Consider the following 19866-nt stretch of genomic DNA (forward strand, 5'->3'; position numbering starts at 1 on the left):
TTCTCCAAAGCAGAGAACGTTTGTGCAAATAAATTACAACTAAACGTAAAAAGCTGGGTTGTAAAAGAAACAACATGAAAAGAAATAAACAAGAAACGCTGTTCTGTTCCAAGAAATAACACTAAACAGCCTTTTTGGGTTCCAAGAAATGGAATACATATTCTGTTCTGAGAAACCAAAACTGAATAGAAAAGGCAATTCTGTTCCATGTCAGGAAAAAAATTCAAAGGGCCAGTCTGCTCCATGTACAGTACCTCCAGACAAGGTCCCAGAGGCCTTGGCGATTTCACCCCTGAAGATGCACCTCCCATCCAGCAGCATCTCTACCTCCTTCACCCCTCGGAAAGAGTGGATGCGCGACTTGTTATAGTTCCATACGCGGATCATGGCCACCTGGCACGGTGTCCCGAAGTCCAGGAACACGACGTGGCTTCGGCCCGGCGTGAAGGGGGCCAGCCAAAGGTGCATGTCGTCCTGGGTTCGATTGACCCCGTCAATCAGGTTGGTGACCACCCGGGGGTCCTTTCCATAAGCCGGGAGGACATTGATGTCCGGGGGGTCGGCGGTTATGTGAGTAGGCCGCAGTGGCTCTCCGGTGGAGCTGAAAACCTCCAGGCCGTTTAGCCCCACGTAATGGCGGTCGCCCCAGGTGGACAGGACGTTGATGATGAGCCGCTGGCCCTGTGGCAGCACCGGGATCTCAAACTCCTCCTCGCGCTCGGCGGACGGATCGTCCTCGGGGTCCTCGCACAGGCTGCCCTGTGGGGCCAGGGAGGAGAGAGGGCTCTGGGGCGTCACAGATGCGCTGAGCGGAACTGCAGGCGGACTGCGACACTGACGCTGGAGGAACTCATCGAAAATGTCTCCCTCGAAGCCCATGTTGGAGATGCGTCCGCGCTGGCACTGGTTGAACTTGATGAGCGAGTCCCAGGACTCCATGAGGGTGTTCTCCTGCTGGCTGTGGAGCTGGGCCCGCGGGGTTCTCTGCCTCCTGTTGGACGTCACTAACGACACCGCTTCCTCTGGGAGACACATAGGGACCAAATGTCAATTCATTGTCAGAAAATGTATCAAATTCAATTTTAGTAATGCTATACTACTACTATGCATTTACAACACCAAACGGTGAATGTTTGTTTCTGTTTGATTTTAAGTTATGTCTTTCACTGCTGGATAAACATATCAAGCTTCTTCTTTTTTTTTTCTCAACACAGACAAACACTACAGCACAATCAGGCACAAACAAAACACAAGTGTGATTAGTCAGAAAAGGGTACATGCTTTGTGTAGTACAAGCTCCCATTATTTGCAGTTTCAAGAAAAAGAACCTATGATGTGACAATAAAATTGGAGTTGAAGTACAAATGTGATATTATTTGTGAGACACTGGGTTATTTTCTGTTCAGATCAAATCCATTGTACATGTACCCATTGATTGGTGCTAACAGCTGCTGGAATGATACCAGGCTCCATCTGTGACAGGTCAAACTGTCTAGGAGTGCTCACCGGCAACAGATGGTCTCAACACAATGTTTGTGTGCCCGCGCTCGCATGTGTGTGTGTGTGTGTGTGTGTGTGTGTGTGTGTGTGTGTGTGTGTGTGTGTGTGTGTGTATGTGTGTGCATGCATGTATATGCATGTGTGTGCGTGTGTGTGCATGCGTGTGTGCCTCAACAGGGCCAGGAGTCTGGTAGCCGATCTGTGAGCAGACAGTGACACCAGGGAAGATTATGTAAGACGACAGATTGGTATCTCTGACTGCCTCGTCTATTATAATGTACCTTAGAGAACAAGATCTATACAGAGGCCAAATTTCCTCCCCTTGTTTTAATTAAAACTTCTCCTACATCTCAGATTCCCCCCCAAAAAAACATCTTACTAAGAGATAACAACAACAACCACAAAACTCAGCCAAAGGTCAGTGGAAAGACAGAATTGATTCACAGGGTGCTTGATGGTGCAGCCAGTTAGTGTGCCAGCCACGTGCTTCTTGAGGAGTCATGAGGACTAGAGTTGACTCTCATCATGTCTCACACATGTCTCTCCTTTCTCTCTCTCTCTCTCTCTCTCTCTGCCTTCAGTTTTCTGTCATCGTCCTGAATGTCCTGCACTACCCCATCTAGACACACGCTGACTGCCCTTGAGATGTCTACATCACATCCAATCTAATTAAGATCTAACGGAGGGACAGCTGAGACACCAAGAGAGGCACATAAAACTGCATAACCTGGAACTGAAGAAAAGAATACAAACACACACAGGCACATCAAAAAGCAACAACCAACAGAGGCTCTTGCAAGTAGTGGTGGGTGTGAAAAAGGTTGATCTGATCATGATTTTGTCCAGTTCTCTCTTCTCTCTCTATATATATATCATCGATGTCTGATGAGACATAAAATATTTGAAAACGCTGGATGAAATCTACCGAAAGTGAGCAATATTAATTAACGAAGCAACAAATGTTCAATACGACAAGGCTCATACGTGGAACATAACAGCAAAACCCACCGGTGCTTGACGGCGCAGTAGCTCCACATTGCTGCTCCTCTGCCTGTCTGCTGGTGCCAGCAGCGCTCCGGACCGAGCCCCTGCGGCCGCTGATGGGCCTGTCTGCCCTCTGCTCACCGAGCTCCTCCAGCAGGTCACAGGCCAGGTCCAGGGAGTCCGCTTGCCACGGACCTCCGTTCGGCGTCCTTTCCATCCCTCTGCACACGCGGCCCGGGTTACAGGAGAGTTCTGGGAGCATTGAAGAAGAGGCGGGGGTCGCCACGGGAGTTTGGGGCTCCACCGACTGCTGAGGCACCAGCCACAACGGGCGCTCCCTCTCCCTGCCGGCCTCGCAGCCCTCGGGGGCCCCCCTACTCAGGGGCTGCAGCCACTGCGGTGCTCCCCCCCGGGAGGAGGAGGGCTGGGTGGTGACCGTCTGCTCCTGGGGCGCTAGCTGCTCCAGCTGCTGTCTGATGGGGAGGGGTTCTTCGGGGACAGGCAGGTCGAAGGAGTTCCTCTGCATGGCGATTGAAGAACGCAGGGCCGGGGCGCAGGGAGCCAGGGACGGGGCGATGGGCGGGAGCGGCGTGTGTGTTTTGTCCTGCATGTCGATCCTGGCCTGGACTAGCGCCTCCGAGGGCCAGGCATTTGGACAGGGGTCTCTCTGGGTGCTGCCCACGTCCTCCAGGTCTCTGCTATCATCGTGGCACTGGGGGCTGGCGCCCCGCAGACTGTGGCCCGAGGCCACGGGGCTGGGAGAGAAGGATTCGGGAGCTTGGAGTGCTTGAAGGTCGATAGCGGTGCTGTAATCAAAGACTTGGTTGCCGCAGCCCTTCTCCAGCTCGCCTTCAAACACCAACGTACTGTTGAGGTAAAGCTTCACGTGTCGTGCGCCAACATCAAGCTCCTGAAAAAGAAGTATGACATTTACCAGAAACATTTACCGGAGACACTATGCAAGGAATACCACCGATTCTTCTATCCCATTCATAAACACAGAACATAAACTCTCATGATAGCAGTTAAGTAGCCTTCTCACACACACAAAGTGACGGCTGCCATGGAGAGATGGCTAAAGCCAACACAAATCTCCTCGATCCCCTAGCCAGTGAATCACACCGTAACTGTGTAACCTTTTCACACCAAGCTCCCCACCTACCGATAATCCAGTGCACACAATACAAAGTGTAGGACCAGTGGCATCAAAGATAGCAGGAAATATAGTATTCTTCTCTGTGGGGTGATTGTATGCCTCCTGTAAGCAGCAGTGAGGACTGTAGCAGCAGTCTGGGTATGTCCCCAACACTAATCCTCTGAGGCTAATCTCTTGGTGTTCCACATTTAAAGCATCTGACCAACGGCTCAGCCAGCCACTGCTTATAGAGAACCACACCTCTGACGTACAGGCCATGCCAACGCCGTCACCACCACTCATCAGAACCACCCAAGCCCCACCCAAGCCCTTCCTCATCACCAATCAGATGTATGAAACGTTGAGTGTGAAGTGGTAAAACAAGTCCATGGATGAGTATTAGCCTGTATATTCTGTGATTGAAATGGAGTGGAACTACATATAACCACTTTTACAGTTTGATCTTACATAAACTGCCAAGTCCCGCCTCACAGTCCAGCTACCCTCCTAGCAAAATTATAATTTGACAAAACTCGGGCGATGCCCATTTGGAACGAACTATGCCCATTGGGAACAATGCCCGCTGGGAACAATGCCCATTGGGAACAGTGCCCGTTGGGAACAGTGCCCGTTGGGAACAATGCCCGTTGGGAACAATGCCCGTTGGGAACCCACACCCCTTCAGTTATACAATACCCATTGCACCCAGTGTCCCGTTGTCTTTGAACAGTACACATTACCATAGCACTTGGAGGCCAGTCTATGATGTCATATCATATGATGGTATGAGGGATCTATATACATGGGCATTAAAGGGACACAGACAGACAGAAACAGAGATACTTGGATTTATAGATATTTCTGGACAACCGCCAATCCAACCGACTTCCCACTCGGTACATCACTCCCTCAGCGATGCACACGCCAAGTTCAAGTCGATCGGTCAACGGTTCTCGAAATATGGGGGGACAGACTGACAGATGTACAGATAAGCAGAGATTCTGTACATTTATAGATAAGTTAAGATACAGTCAGAAAGATGAAGCCTACTAACGTTAAGGCTTCTGTTGTAGTTCCAGATCTTGATGCAGGATATTCCAAAGTCTGGGGCCCGCTCTGTGTTCCTGATGATGAAGTACAGCTGGATGGGGGGGTGGAACGGGCAAGTCCACATGTGGCGCTCCTTGGTGGTCTGCCGATCCAAGAGTATAGAAAAGATCCATTTAGAATAAAAACAGGAGCACATCAGTAAGAAAATTTATAATGGTAATTAAAACAGAGAATGTGCTGGGGCCGCTGATAGCCGAGTGGTCAAGGCGCATACCACATAGGCTCTGATGCCTGACAGCGAGTTCCCGGTTCAATTCCCGGGCAATCTACTCTAGGGGGCCACATTGCGTACCTGCACTCTCAGTCAGCAGCAGTATACTCAAATAGCCCATCACTCAAATAGCCCAAAATAGTCACAATTGTAATAATAAAGGGATAATAACTATTATTATTCAGTGTAAAATTTGTATTTAATTTCAAAAGCGTTTAGTAATACGTACTTATATTAACTTTAAGAACTTAAATACAAATACATAGTTTTTGAAACCTGGTCACGTGAGCTATATATATTTTTTTTTTCACTTAAATTTTATTAAGTTTTCAAAAACAAAACATATAAAACAAAAGGACAAACAAACAATAGACATCACACATGTTGCCAAACATCATCTTATATAATAATAAAATAAAATAGAATGTAGAAGGAGGGTACAGGTGCTGTTCAATGTTAATAAATGATAGTACATGAAAACTGAAAAAAAAAATCTTCAAAAGGTTTTAGCTCGTTCAGTTCTTACAACAAACATTTTCATTTATATCATCTCACACATAATACCTTCTCCCTCGATCGTCAGAAAAAAATAACCATATATACACATATATGAACATATATATATTTAAGAAGTCATGCGTTGTGTATATACAGTATATGAGTATGTATGTCATGGGTTAAGTATTGTATCAAACATATATTTATTTGAAATAACTATCCTATTCCCTAGACCTCTTGTCGCTCATAATCAATCCATTTCCCCCATTTGTTCTCAAATATCTCTTTCTTCATCCTCAAGTTAGCAGTCATCCTCTCCATGTCATAAATCTCAGAGACTACCTGAAGCCAATCTTTCGCAGATGGAGATTCCGTCTGTAGCCATTTACGAGTAATGGCTTTTTTCCCTGCAGCCATGAATATTTTCATAAGATATCTGTCACTTCCTGAGATTTCCTCTGGTAAGTCTCCCAGGTACAGCAATAGACAGGACTTTAATATTTGTATACCTAGAATCTCCTGTATTTTCTCCAAGACATCATTCCAGTATGTGTGAATTCCCGAACAACCCCAGAAAATATGATAATGATTTGCTTCCTCCTCATCACAGTTCCTCCAGCATACCTGGGGTGTTTTCATCTGTCTCGATTTAAGTTTTGGAGTGATGAAAAAACGAGTAATGTTTTTCCAACAGAATTCTCGCCAGGTGCCAGAGCTTGTTGTTGTGTATTGTGTTTTGCAAATATTTATCCATTGTTCAACTGTGATTGGTGTGTTAAGTTCTATTTCCCATTTTTTCCTGATATAATCTGTTGTATGTTTTCTGGAATCCGAAATACTTTGATATAGTTTTGATACAATCTTCTTTGTTCCTTTCGTATATACCTGAGCAATCAGTTGAATAAGTTTGTTCGGATTTGTTTGTGAATCACAGATCTGGACTTCCTGGATAAAATAGTGACGTAACTGCAGATATCTAAAGAAATCTGTCTTTTCCAAATTATATGTATCTTTCAGGGCCTGAAAGCTCTGTAACATGTTTTTTTCCATTATTTTATAATATGATGTAATCCCCTTGTAAGACCAACATTTGAACCTCTGATCTAACCTCCCTGGCTTAAATGCTGTATCATAGGCCACCCATCTTAGTGTTTTTGATTGTCTTTCTATTTTTAACTGTTTGATAATATTGAACCAAGTCTGTAATGTGAAAGATGTAATTGGATCTAATTTATCTAAGTTAGGTTTGGCTAATTGTTTATCTCCTAACATAGCTTGCAATGGGATATCCTGTTCATTCATTTCCATGATTTTCCATTTGGCATCTATATTATCATCACACCACAAAGCCACATATCTAAGTTGGGCGGCGTAGTAGTAGTCTCTGACATTTGGTAAAGACATGCCTCCCTTTTCCTTACTCAGTAGTAATGTTGCATATTTTATTCGTGGCTTTTTGCCATTCCAAATGAATCGTGAAACCTGTTTATCCCACTCATTGAATTGTTTGGGTGGAACATTAACTGGTAAAGACATGAACAGGTATAATAATCTTGGCAAGATATTCATTTTGATAGTTTCGATTCTCGAGCTCAGGGTTAGTGGGAGTACGGACCAGCCATATAGATGTATTTTAATTACACCTTCTGTGGTGATATCATACACATTCACATAAAATGTCAAATTAGAAGTGGGAAAAAAAAGCAATGACAATCTAAACAGGCTGAGGAGGCTTACCTTGGCCTTGCCATTGACCAGTGCCCCCAGATTCCCAGGGTAGTCAGCGTTCCTGATGTCCAGGTCGTGGGGCGACACGTACAGCTTCCTGTTCCGGGGGCAGAAAAACTGCATCTCCGTCAGCCCCACCTGCAGGGCGTTCCCCCAGTTGGACAGGATCTCCATGGTGATGTACAAAGTGGGCGCCACCTCTGCTGACAGTCGCCTTTGCTGCAGCCATGACGATACAAAACGCACCATCAATGCCTAAATTCTGCTACATTGGACGACGGCGTTGTGTGCCAGAAATAGCCGATCCATAAGCTCACAATGAGTCGCACTGGGATGCGTTGTGAGTTTGTGGATCGTTATTTCTGGCACACGACAACGTTGTACCCCGGACTATAAATCAGGCTTGAGGCACCTCCTGTATAAGTGTATATCAGACATCTCACAGCTTCGTAATGGCTCTGTGTGTCATACAGTGCCCCCCGCACTAGCATCAAGATTTAGTCACCACCTCTGGAGTGATGACACTAGCGGGCTCATGACTCACCGGTGGTTTACTACAGTCCGTCTTGACAGTCTGAGGGATGTCGTAGCAGGGGCCATTCTCTAACTTTTCCAGGGCCTTCAGTAGTTTTTGCTGTTGCCTGAATAGAGGAACAAATGATTTCCATCTATCAGTCTTGGCATAGGGACAGCTGGCTCGAGCACCTGAGCAATGCAACTATAAGATTGCCTGCACCATTGATCCATCTATAAATTACACAAATCTCTGTGATTGAGTGTGTGTGTATGTGAGTATGTTTTATCCTTAAAATATCTCAAGAACTGTCCAACCATTCACCTTCATATTTGACATATTTGTGTATTGCTGATGCCCTAAGCCTAAGGGAGTGCAGTGTCGAGTGTGAAGTCGGTTGGATTAGCGGTTCTCCAGAACTCACGTGCGTCACAATTAAATGCAAAGTCAATGCAAAGAAAAATGATGCGAATGACGAGCGTGGCCTGTTGATGACGGGAACTGCACTGACGTGGATACTGCACTAACTACATGTATACGGTGTGTGTGTGTGTGTGTGTATACATGTATAGTTAGATTAAATAGATTTTGATATAGATTTAGAGATAGATATACTGTATATAGATGCTGCAGTAAGTGGTAAGAATTTCACTGCTTGCAGTGTTGCTAACTTGCAGTATTATATGTGCACGTCACAATAAAGAACCTTGAACCTCGAGAGCTGTTGCTAACTAGAATTATTATACTGGTTGTCCCTTCAAGGTCAGTGGGAGGTAGAGAGCATCAATTTCTGGTCCTCCCTTTCTGAGACTGATAATTACACTTGCTGCGGCTTTTGTACAGACAGCTACAGTAGGAATGCATGACGTGTTTGTTGCTTATTTTGCACATGACAGTTTAATTACGTGTTGTGCCTGCATCTTGTACTTTGCATCGATGATTAAAGGGATACTTCACTTTAGGGCCGGGGACACATTTAAAAAAAATATTAAAAATAAATGAAAAAAGTTATGGAAAATTCATGGCCCCCTCACGCATTAGAGTGTCCTACTAATGTGTGAGGGGGCCATGAATTTTCCATAACTTTTTTCATTTATTTTTAATATTTTTTTTAAATGTGTCCCCGGCCCGAAAGTGAAGTATCCCTTTAACCTTTTATGGCACTTTTATCAAGCTATTGAGATTGACATCTCATCAACTGTGGTAATTTGTTACATATTTCCTTATGGAACGGGACAATAAAGCTTTGAACTGAATGTGTTTGTAATGTTCCATTAGTGTACCTGGGGCCCATGAGTGTGATTCTCTGCATGGCCATGGTGACTCCATTCTCATCTTTGTCACAACTGTCGTCCCGCAGTGAGCCATTAATCATCTGGTGTCCTCTCCCCTGGAGGAGAAGGGAAGGAAGTGACCGTTTAACCATGTTCAACCTGGCGTCCCTATCATGGGCATGTCATTAATAGATCTTTATAGATCTACAAACTTGTAGATTGGCTATTTTAGCACAAAAAAATAAAGTTATAGGGTTTAAGCTCTCAGTTTTCACATTTGAGCCATATGCAGAATATTAGCACTGCCTCAAATCTATTCTAATCACAGACTACAGCAGGTATTCTGATTACCTTAATTTCTTGATCACCATACACCATGACGAAAAAAAGCATGCAGAAAGAAGGGCAGGCCATAAAAACAATTAAGAACTACTAACAGCAAGAGAAAAGGCATTGTTTTTACTGCTATTTTCAGCGAAAGCTTTCCTCACAATAACAGAAAACAGAAAATACACTAGTATAGAGCCCTGAGGGACTCAGGTCAACCATACAGGGTTTAAGTGGTTAAGTTTGGTGAGGGCCGGGGGTCGTGAAGTGCACTGGAGTGTGGGGAAGCCTTACTGTGTTGCGGCCGAAAGCGCGTGGCTCGTGGCTCCTCATGGGGCTGTTCTCTCTCTGGATGGCCTGGAGGACTTTGCATGCCGTCTCCTCTGGGTCACGCTCCTCACTGGAGGCCTTCCTGGCTGCTGAGAGGGGCCAATCTCCACGACTCCATGGCCCTTGAGGAAGAGTTGAAGGTGTTTGAAACCAGTAGTCATCTTCACACTGAGAGTCGGAACCTCAATATTCCAGTTTCTATGTTATGTGTCAGCACACCTGTCGGAGCCGCTCGCATCCCCATTGCGAGTCTTTAAATCAAGCTCTCCTTAACAATAGCCCCACAGACAAGCTAGGTCATACACTCAATCTAGTTTCATGTGGGTTTACCATCAGTAATATGGAGTTACTAGATGTTTGTCTGTGAAATCACAGCACTATCAAATTCCATTTTCCTGTACAATGCTCTCACCACATTAACTCATTCAGTGCCCAAAACAGACAAAATTCATTGTAAAAAAAAGTGCTTAGGAGCCGAGATACAGCCTTTTTCAGTAAGAAGTTAAACAAAGAGTGAATGGAGCAGCAAATCTTCAAATCATCATATCTTGGGTTCTGAACATGTTTTAGACGTCCAGTGGCACTCAGGGCTTATATGCCACTGGACGTTTTAGACGTCCAGTGGCACTGAATGAGTTAACTCATTAATTACCAACAGGCTCTGATCGTAACTGTAGTCCCGGGTTTCCAGAAGGTGGCATACCCGTTTCCTGTTCCGGTTCATTTGCCATAGCTTCATTTGATTGGCTCGGCAGCAGACCGGGAAACACACAAAGGTGTCATCTGTGCTTCCTGTTCAAATCTGCTGCCGAGCTAAACATGCAAAAACATATGATCCGTTTAGTATACTGTACATGTATGGATAAAATATTGTGCTTTATTCATGATCCAAATACAGTATGACCTAAAACACTAGAATACCTATTAGAAGTAAATGTTGGTCCCTGCTCTCTTTTATTCAATTAATTGCAGCTAGTAGTTCATATGGAATTATTTTTCATTTCATTTTTCAGCCCTAGCTCAAACCCCTAAAAATACAATAAAAGATACAGTCTCTTGTCATGTTAACAAGGGATGACTTACTCTGAGCATCTCTGCCCTCCTTTGAAGGTGGCCTGTCTAATGTCTTGCTTCTCACTAACATAGGCTTGGTGGGTATGTAGGCCTCAATGTTGTCTTTCCTCTTGGCAGATAGTGAGCGCTCTATTTTTCCACCTGAAGAAATAGAACACTTTTGATGGGAAATGTAAAACAAAAATATTTCAATAAAATATGTATATAAAATAAAGAATAATGACTGAGATGCACCTTTTCTGCACAGTAAATCCAGTGTTAATTTAACTCTTAGTTAGCTCTATTTTCAATCTCTCAGAGTAAAATTAACACTCTTTACAGTGTGCCTCCAGCATGTGCTGACTAACCCATTACACATATCTTGCTGAGACAGCTAAATGTGCTTGCTTCCTTTCGATGTCTATAGGTCAAAGCAGATAAATGGATGAGACCAAGCCACTCTGGACGATTAAATCTCACCTCAAGCAAAACTAAGCAAAACAAAATCAATGAGGAATTTCTATATGGGGGGTGGAGGAGAACCGACCTTTTGGCGAGGGTCCAAAGTCTAACACGATGAGGTCCGCGGGGTCGAAATGGCCGGCGGTGCTGCCTGGTCGATGGTGGCGGTTATGGGAAGAGGACGTCTTGGAGGAAGACGGAGGCAGCCCGAGCTCCTCCAGGCTCTCTGTGCTCTCGTCCCTCTCGATGTGCTCCTCCACCCACTCCTCGTCAGACTCCTCCCCCGCCGAGTCGTGGCTGCTGCGGCGCATGCTAACCTCCAGGCTCCGACGCAACACCTAGATTGTAAAGGTCAGGGTTGAGACGCACATCCGCACACACCCATTGGTGGATGTGAGGGGACACGCACACACAAGCGAGAGACACACACACACACACACACACACACACACACACACACACACACACACACACACACACACACACAGGTGGAGAGATACACACACACACATACACAAGTTGACAGTTTAATTACGTGTATGTTCTAATTTACGGCTTTTGCTTTGAAGGGAAAAAAAAGGTGTCATAAATTAACAGCTAGCAGCACACGACAAGACTTTAACACTTTCCCTGAATCACATGCAAACCTAATGCAATGAAATGTAAATAGCACATACTTTTCATCTAGATTACAACATTTCTATTTCTAGGAGTGAATAAATAAATTTAAAAAAAAATCAATGTTCCACCTCACCTTCACCTCTTCAAGGTTGAGCAGCACCTTCTCTGTGAGCTGGGAGTCACCCTGGGCCCCACGTCTCTCCGTCCTGGGGCTGAAGGAGTGTGACGACTTGCAGGTGTCCCTCGGGGAGCGGGGGCAATTGTGCGGGGAGCGCGGGCTGGACCTCTGGAGGTGACGATGATGGAGGGATGACAGGAGGCAGTGAAGCGGAAGGGAGAGAGAGAAAGATGTCAAGTCATACAGGCAGCTGTGTCTGACACATAGCCCCTCCCCCAAAAGACCACAGACACACACAAACACAGTACAGTACGCAAGTGGGTCGAAGTGCGCGCACACACATGCCTGCTGGGTTTTGCTTTGTCTCCACTCTACCATGCTTTGTCTCCACTCTCCACTCTACCATGTCCACGTAGCTGCGAGGGTTCGCTAACGTCATAAGATGTCAATTTTGTCACCAGCTCATGTCCGCGCAGACATCCGCTGCCTCTCAGATTTTAAGACCACACGTACTTCGTGCGTGTACAATTATGGCGACTGTGCTTGCGTGGACGCTCTGAGGTTGTGTGAGGAGAGCGGTCACAGCCCACATCTTTATAACTTCTTGTTAAAAAAGCCTATAAAGACAGCCCAATGTGCTTAAATTCTTGGAAGGAAATCACTGTTTACCGTCAGAAGAAAAGAAGCACACATGAAATGTGTGGAACACGTTCACATCTGCAGACAATAAATTCTGGTGTATACAGAACTATGCCTGTACTGCGAATACTCGCGGCTAGGGATGGGACGATAATCGTTATTATCGTTTATCGTGATAAAAAAACGCTCACAATAATTGTATCGCAGAGATTTTAATTTATCGTGAATTGTTCTTCCGTCATACACTAGGATGAATTAGCTATGTTGAGCTGCAAATTCAGTACCATTTAAACCCTCTGTACTTGAAACGGACCTGTAAAGAGTGCATTTGGTACGCTCTTATTTCACTCTGTACAAATCGATTCGCCAAAAATAGCTGATCTACAAGCTCGCAACGTGTTGTGAGCTTGTAGATCTGCTATTTTTGAGGGGAATGTTCCCCCCAGAATAGGGATGCTGGGGGTTCAAGTGGTTAACAAAAGTGTCATTTTAAGTTTTAAGCCCATTTGGATTATCGCGACAATATCGTTTATCGCAATAATTTTTACCACAATAATCGTGACATGTAATTTTCATATTGTCCTATCCCTACTCGCGGCTACGCGGACTAGTTAAATATAATGAGGCCTTACCTCCATGTCTATGCTGTTGTGAGGCTCGAAATCATCAGAGTACTGCACCGACTTTTCCGGGGATATTCGCAAAGTGGCGCCGTTCTCTGTTCGAATCCTGACAGAATGCTGTAGGCAAAACGAAGGCAATGTTATATAGACAGGTTTGTTTTACATTCATATATTTTTAATACATACTGTACAAGATCATGTGCTATAAAAAGTGAGAGGTTCTTTACCTGCACCCATTCTCTCCTCTGGACTTTCACCGGGGCGGTGTGGCTCCTCTGTCTTCCAGCGTGCTCCGGATCACGGCTATCCTCAGCTAGCTGCTGGGCGCATCGTCTTGGGGCATCTGCCGATGAGTCACAGTAAGAAAATGGCACATAAGCGGGGCAACGCAGAGTGTTCACCTCAGAGGAGGAGGAGAGCAAATACATAGTTGCATACACAGATGGTCCAGAGCACATAGAGATGGAAAAGAAAAAAAAAAGAAATGGCTGCCAGTTACAAATGTCACTATGATTTATTCAGATGCTGGGCACGGGATTATACCATGCAATGTACTAGCTGAGGGGTGGTGGTAGTTTCCACATGGTCTACTCTACACCAACCACCAGAGTGTAGAGTATTAGGTGGCACTTGGGCACAGACCCTATAAAATCCTAAACAAGGGCAATGCTTCCAAATGCACAGTGGATAGAAAAAGTGTGGATACTGTGCGAGTATGAAAACTGAGGAATAATCATGTCCATGTTTATCATCAAATTTATTGTTGTTACAGAAGTATAATTAGCAGTATTGTTAAAAGGTATAAGTGATATTTTTGGTTAAAACAAAAGGTTTTTGTTTTGTTAAAAGGTTAAAGCATAATATTTTGATAGTAATTATTGCTATGGTGTTTGTTCACTAACAGGGGTCCCCCCCCTCTCTCCAGCTCTTTAAACAGAACATATACATTATTTTCAGGTGGGTTGCCAATTTAATCCAATCAGAGGAGAGTACACTTTTTTATTTCTTTTTTTGAATCACTTTTATAGTGTTCCAGTTCCAATTTTGTCTGCTCACTTCCAATTTCACTCATTCATCCTGTATCCTTTATGAGTTATCTCTTCTGATTGGATAAAATTGGTATCCCAACCTGAAAATGTATTTTCTCTTTACTAAAGAGCTGGAGAGACAAGGAGACCCCTATTACTGAACAAACATGATTTCTAACATACTTTCGAATAAAGTATAGCTATTTAACACTTAATTTAACTAAATAATATCTCTTACTGCACCTTTAATTCATATTCTATAGTATGTTTTGTTAATAAGAAATATATATTAAAAAAACAATCATTATCTTTGGCTTTTTAACCACTTAAACCACAGCATCCGTATTCTGGGGAAAGATGTTCGAAGCAAAGATAATTAATGCAGAGCGAAACGCCCTGAGCGACTCTGCTCAACAACGTATGGAGTTTAAGTGGTTAGAATACAAACAAAGTAGCTACGGCTGTTTGCTTTGCATGGCAGCTTATGTAAGAGCTTTCATTATTGAGTGTCTGCTGCAGATTTATTTTAGTCCTTGCAGCGGTGTACCAGCTGTGTGTGTTGTTTTCCGAGCAGGTGGCTGAGAGGCGAGAGACTTGTGGCAGCTTCTCTTGGGCTGCTTGCTACAGGCTTCAGCGTTAGCTCCGTTAAGGTAAATGGAGAAGCCTTGTTCAAGGCGCTCCAACTCAATGTCCCTGGGGTCTTTGTTTTGAAGGCGCTTTAGGATCCTGAGGGGGCAAAAGGGTACAGTCTGAATGAAGCTCAAGACTTTGCTGTAAAGCATAAAGGTACAGCATATGACAAAATATACAGAAAGCCAATTAGATACATGAAATACAGCATAATAAACAGACTTTATGGTCAACGGTGTTTGCATAGCTCTGCCAAATTGCATTCAAGCCATGGTAGTGTTTCAGGATATGCATAAGAATGAATGTGTCAGTGAGAGTGAGAGAGAAAGAGAGAATCCCTACATAATCATCAAAAGTCTGCAGCTACAGAGCACTTGTCATACTCAGTCATTGTCTCTCAACGCTCATGGAGACAATCAAAGCCTCCTATTAGTGAGCACTGACAATTCAGTCAGTGTCAGGTGTCTCCTCTGTGAAAGCCAATATGCCTCTGCCCAATAACCTGCTACTCACACATCACCTGTTTTTGTGCTGGAGATTAATTAAATATTCATCCAGACCCTCTTCAACAGCAGAGGCAAGCTTCCCTCCTTGGCACCTGTGGCTCTCCTTCACACACACACACACACACACACACACACACACACACACACACACACACACACACACACACACACACACACACACACACACACACACACACACACACACACACACACACACACACACACACACACACACACACACACACACACACACACACACACACACACACAGTTAGATGTTTCATTGTGTCTTGAAACATATAACAATGGCCAGGTTCATACTCACTCTGACATGATACATTATATTGGTACAGGTATTTAAATTCACTATGATTAATAGAAGCATTAAAACACATAACAATGGGCCACAGGGCTATGGTCACAAATGACATGAATGTGCTCTTGAATAACTACTGAAGTTATGATAAATATAAATTAACTTTGTATTGACAAAACAATGGAAGACATCAGTGATGCGTTAACATAAGAGAAATCCTTGCACAAGCTACAACAATTGGGAGAAGTGCAACCTTAAATGCAGCAGCAGTACACCAGGAAGGAGGCAGGCGCGATACGTTCAAATTAATCATTTTAATGTTCTCTGATGTTTTTCTTATTGAACTTTGTTGGATAGTAATACGTAGGCTTAGATCATTGGTTTTCAAACTTTTGGGCTCAAGGCACACCAATGGGCAGGTCACAATGTACACCTGTATAGCGAAATAGACGATCTACAAGCTCACACTACGCATTGCAATGGAACACATTGTGAGCTGGTAGATTTTGCTATGAAAGATACATTTTAAATACACCAAATATATATACAGTATATATACAATTTCTGCCTATACTGATTAGGCTAAAGTGGTTAAAATATTTTGGGGAGTAAACAATTGGCCTCTGTATTGGGAATGAGTATGCACAAAGTACCAATAATTCATAACTTTTTGTACAGTCATTTGAGAACCACTGGCTTGGATACTAATTAATGCATTCATATGTCATGACACCTCCTGGGTTGTTCTTGCCACTCCCCCAAAGCTGTGGTCCTGTAATCATGTTGTTGATTGCCATCACCTGTGCTTTATGGTCAACCTCTTTTCAATACTTCATTTATGCTGTACATCTTCATCTGATTAAGATCAGTCTGACTGAAAAGTCATACATATTTTTGTGTCTATTTTTTATTACAGGTTTCGCACCTCACTCCTTCCATTCATCAGTGATGCATGTTTGTCACATATTGCTTATAATGGTATTATCAATATTGAATATTGACTACACCATTATGAACACAAAGTGACAGTTTATGCTCATTGCTTCTCCCCTAGTTTGCATTGTGTGCTTATTGTTGAGACAAAACAAATCAGATCGTGAGATGAATGAAGCAACTTACAGAAGTTACAGTACATGACGCCTTACCACTTCATGTGAAAACAGGTAACATGCAGAAAGAGAAATAAATCACAAAGCCTCTTACTTATGTCTCTATGGGCCCACTAGGCTAGCCATCAGGGACAGGAGAGAAGCAAGTTAAGTGAAGAGAAAGATTAGAGAATGCTTATTAACACTTATCACAGCACTTATTATACACTATGAGGCATGATGAATGCTCTAAAATCACTGGCATGCATTACCTATCTGACCCAGAAAAGAGATCTAATTTACAGTGTGAATTGACAGCATAAATTCAGTACAAAGTAAAGAAAACAGCTTAAAGTTGTCACTGGCTTATTTGCACATACAGCGAAAACAACCATACCTCGTCCATCGTGCAGGGCAGGGGCTGCAGGAGACGATGCTCATATAACTATGACACAAAGGAATGGGTTCAACACCATTCTCTGAATGGTGTTTTGGTTCATCGTTGCAGAAATGCATACATCGATATACCTCAAGGTTAACCTGCAATAACAAACGATGCTTAATTCCACAAATGTCTCATTTCGCCCCACCCGAGGGGACATTTCTATTGTCCTGCTTGCAGGAAGAAAATGAAGAAGAAAGAATGCACTGTTTTGCGGCCTAAACATGAACCGTCTGTCAGGGGAACGATTCTCAACCACAATGACTGAATTCAACCTACCTATATAATGTGGGACTATATTCATGCAGCTCATCTTTGCTTCAATGCCGTTATTAATACGCCAGACAACGTTAACGACCAAATGCACTGTCTCTTAGAGCTTTCGTACACGGACTTAACCACGTCCACATTGTAACGTGTTTATATTTAGCTTTAATTGACAGATTCGGGCTATTTTCTCCTAAGCAAATTCCCGTATCGTTAAAGACTGTGTGTGAAATGGACATAATGTAGCCAACAGGCTAGCTTGCTAACGTATGATAGTTCAGCACTAAAAAGCGTTCGTAACTAGCCTTTAGCTTATCATCAGCTAAAGAAGGCTGACTGGCTGGTCGTTTTTCTGTCACTTTCATTCCCTTCCCAACGACACAGCTGTGTTTAGTAAAAAAAACATACTAATAATACTTACAGTACGGCGAGCAATCACTTTACACTGTTGTTGCCTTAGCAACAATGTCTTCCTTCAGATGGTTTCATCTCATGTGCCCTGTATGTTGTTACTAGTCTGGTTGGTTACCAGGATGGACGTCCACCAATAGGAGGAGGCTGCAGCAGCCACCAGACACGCCCCCTCGGGGTACAGCTAAAGCTTCAGTCATGTCTCCCTCTACTCTCAAACTTTTGAGACTCCCAGTTTTGTATGCACGTTGCATGATTCATAGCTCAGCGAGTTTGTAACTCCCTGAGTTACGTACCCCTATACAGCCTGTAAAGGTCCATTTGGTTCCTAACTATCAACAATTTTGCTGGGGACCCCCTGGAACCCCTGTTTTACACCAGTGGATCACAAACTTTTTCATGTGAAAGACCCCTCCAAATTTCAGTAATTCTCTCTCTCTCTCTCTCTCTCTCTCTCTCTCTCTATATATATTATTATTTTTAAATAGCAGATCTACTAGCTCACAACGCATTGTGATGGGTTGTTAAACAGATTTTGAAGCTAGCTTCAGCTGCACCTGGACCCCCCCCCCCTTGAAGAAGTAGACCTCATCTTTTGTACTAAGTACAAGTAGCAATACCGCAATGTAGAAATCATCTGTTAAAAGTAAAAGTCCTGTATTCAACCTTTTATCAGAGTAGAAGTACCAAGGAGAATTATCATCAAAATATACTTAAAAGTGAGAGTACTCTATGCAGGATGGCCTATTTCACAATAATATTGAATAATAATTATCAATGCATTAATATGTATATCACTTTGTTGCAGTTGATAAAGATTTGAATTACTTCATGTGCTGAATGAATGTCCCACTGTGTAACATCCAGTTCAGTACTATTTTTGGTGATACATTCGAGCATCACCAAATTCAAGAGTATGTTGTCTGTTTGAGCTGCCAATCCCAGAATTCAGTTCAATTGATTATTGATTATTTATCAATGCAACAACAACCTTTACAGAAACAACATGCACTGCACTATTAACTGGTTAAAAAAGTTGAAGTTAAGTTGTCAAAAAAACATTGTGGAATGGTTAATGTGAATATTATTCAAGTAAAAGATTATACGAGATATATATATATATATAGCCGTCAAATAATAGTATAGAACAAGTACAATATTTGCCTCCAAGATGTAGTGGAGTAGAAGTATTAAGTAGTATAATAAAGTATCAAAATACCCAATTAAAAGTAGCTCAAGTACCTTGAGTAAATTTACTTAGTTACTTTCTACCACTGATTAATTCAATATCAACATAGGAGCATTGTGTTACTATTTCCCTAAGGATCTTAATCAGACCCTTAGGTCTTAACAAATACCTCACCAAAGCATTTCATGTCACAGTCAAAAGTTCAACACTGTTTTATTCATTATAAATCAATGCATTTTATATAAAAAGGACAAAGGGTGTCTGAAATGAAAGCAATGTTGAATGTAAACCTCACAAGACCTGGATATGGGCACCCCCTTAGCACACTGGACCCAGTTACAGACTAAAGATGAGCCAGCACACCTGGTTAACAATCATTCACATGTCCCAAAAACACACTAGGTTATGTTTCAGATCATCCAACCGTTTCAAACGGTTTAAATCGTGAATAATGCAGCCAACATCAATCTCTCTGAATAGTGTTACAAGCATGGTGACCTAGCAGCCCATTGGCGTTTGTGCATTTCATTACAACCATCACCAGCAGTCAATGTATTTTTGAAATGCCCAGCCCACAAAAACTACTGTATATCGCTTCAAAGGATGTGAAGACTGTTTCATACTCTTGAAGGTAAACAATATAAAGCTCTGTGTAACGCCCAATGAAACTGTCCTCAACGTAGTTCAGGTGCAGACATCTTAAGTCCAGAAATTATCAGCCCATTCAGTGTTTGCAGATTTCCAACAAACAGAAGATATTGTTTACACACCTACCCACTTCTTGAAGATTGCTAAACACTGAACGGGTAGGCGCTGGAGGTACATAGCCATGGCTGTTGAAACAAGCTAAGACACTAACTGC

The 19866-nt window shown here is 43.1% G+C and overlaps 1 protein-coding gene across 2 annotated transcripts in view; it reads right to left on the reverse strand.

Moving 5' to 3' along the window:
- katnip (katanin interacting protein) overlaps positions 1-17917 on the reverse strand; it is a 32739-nt gene extending 14822 nt beyond the window's left edge. The window contains exons 1-16 of one of the 2 annotated variants that reach the window (XM_080454626.1): positions 17826-17917; positions 17093-17235; positions 15306-15394; positions 14703-14881; positions 13355-13470; positions 13137-13244; positions 11881-12033; positions 11212-11464; positions 10695-10826; positions 9576-9733; positions 8964-9070; positions 7711-7807; positions 7176-7385; positions 4674-4811; positions 2509-3394; positions 255-1022 (exon numbers count right to left, since the gene is read on the reverse strand). In XM_080454626.1, the coding sequence (XP_080310752.1) occupies positions 255-1022; positions 2509-3394; positions 4674-4811; positions 7176-7385; positions 7711-7807; positions 8964-9070; positions 9576-9733; positions 10695-10826; positions 11212-11464; positions 11881-12033; positions 13137-13244; positions 13355-13470; positions 14703-14881; positions 15306-15394; positions 17093-17101 (3403 nt within the window). In that variant the 5' untranslated portion in view covers positions 17102-17235; positions 17826-17917. The remainder of the gene's footprint in view (positions 1-254; positions 1023-2508; positions 3395-4673; positions 4812-7175; positions 7386-7710; positions 7808-8963; positions 9071-9575; positions 9734-10694; positions 10827-11211; positions 11465-11880; positions 12034-13136; positions 13245-13354; positions 13471-14702; positions 14882-15305; positions 15395-17092; positions 17236-17825) is intronic. The other variant, XM_080454627.1, reaches the window with a different exon arrangement.
- Positions 17918-19866: the final 1949 nt, after the last annotated feature.

This window comes from Gymnoscopelus braueri (assembly GCF_963280865.1).
Source record: "Gymnoscopelus braueri genome assembly, chromosome: 17".
In the NCBI taxonomy this organism is placed as follows: Eukaryota; Metazoa; Chordata; class Actinopteri; order Myctophiformes; family Myctophidae; genus Gymnoscopelus; species Gymnoscopelus braueri.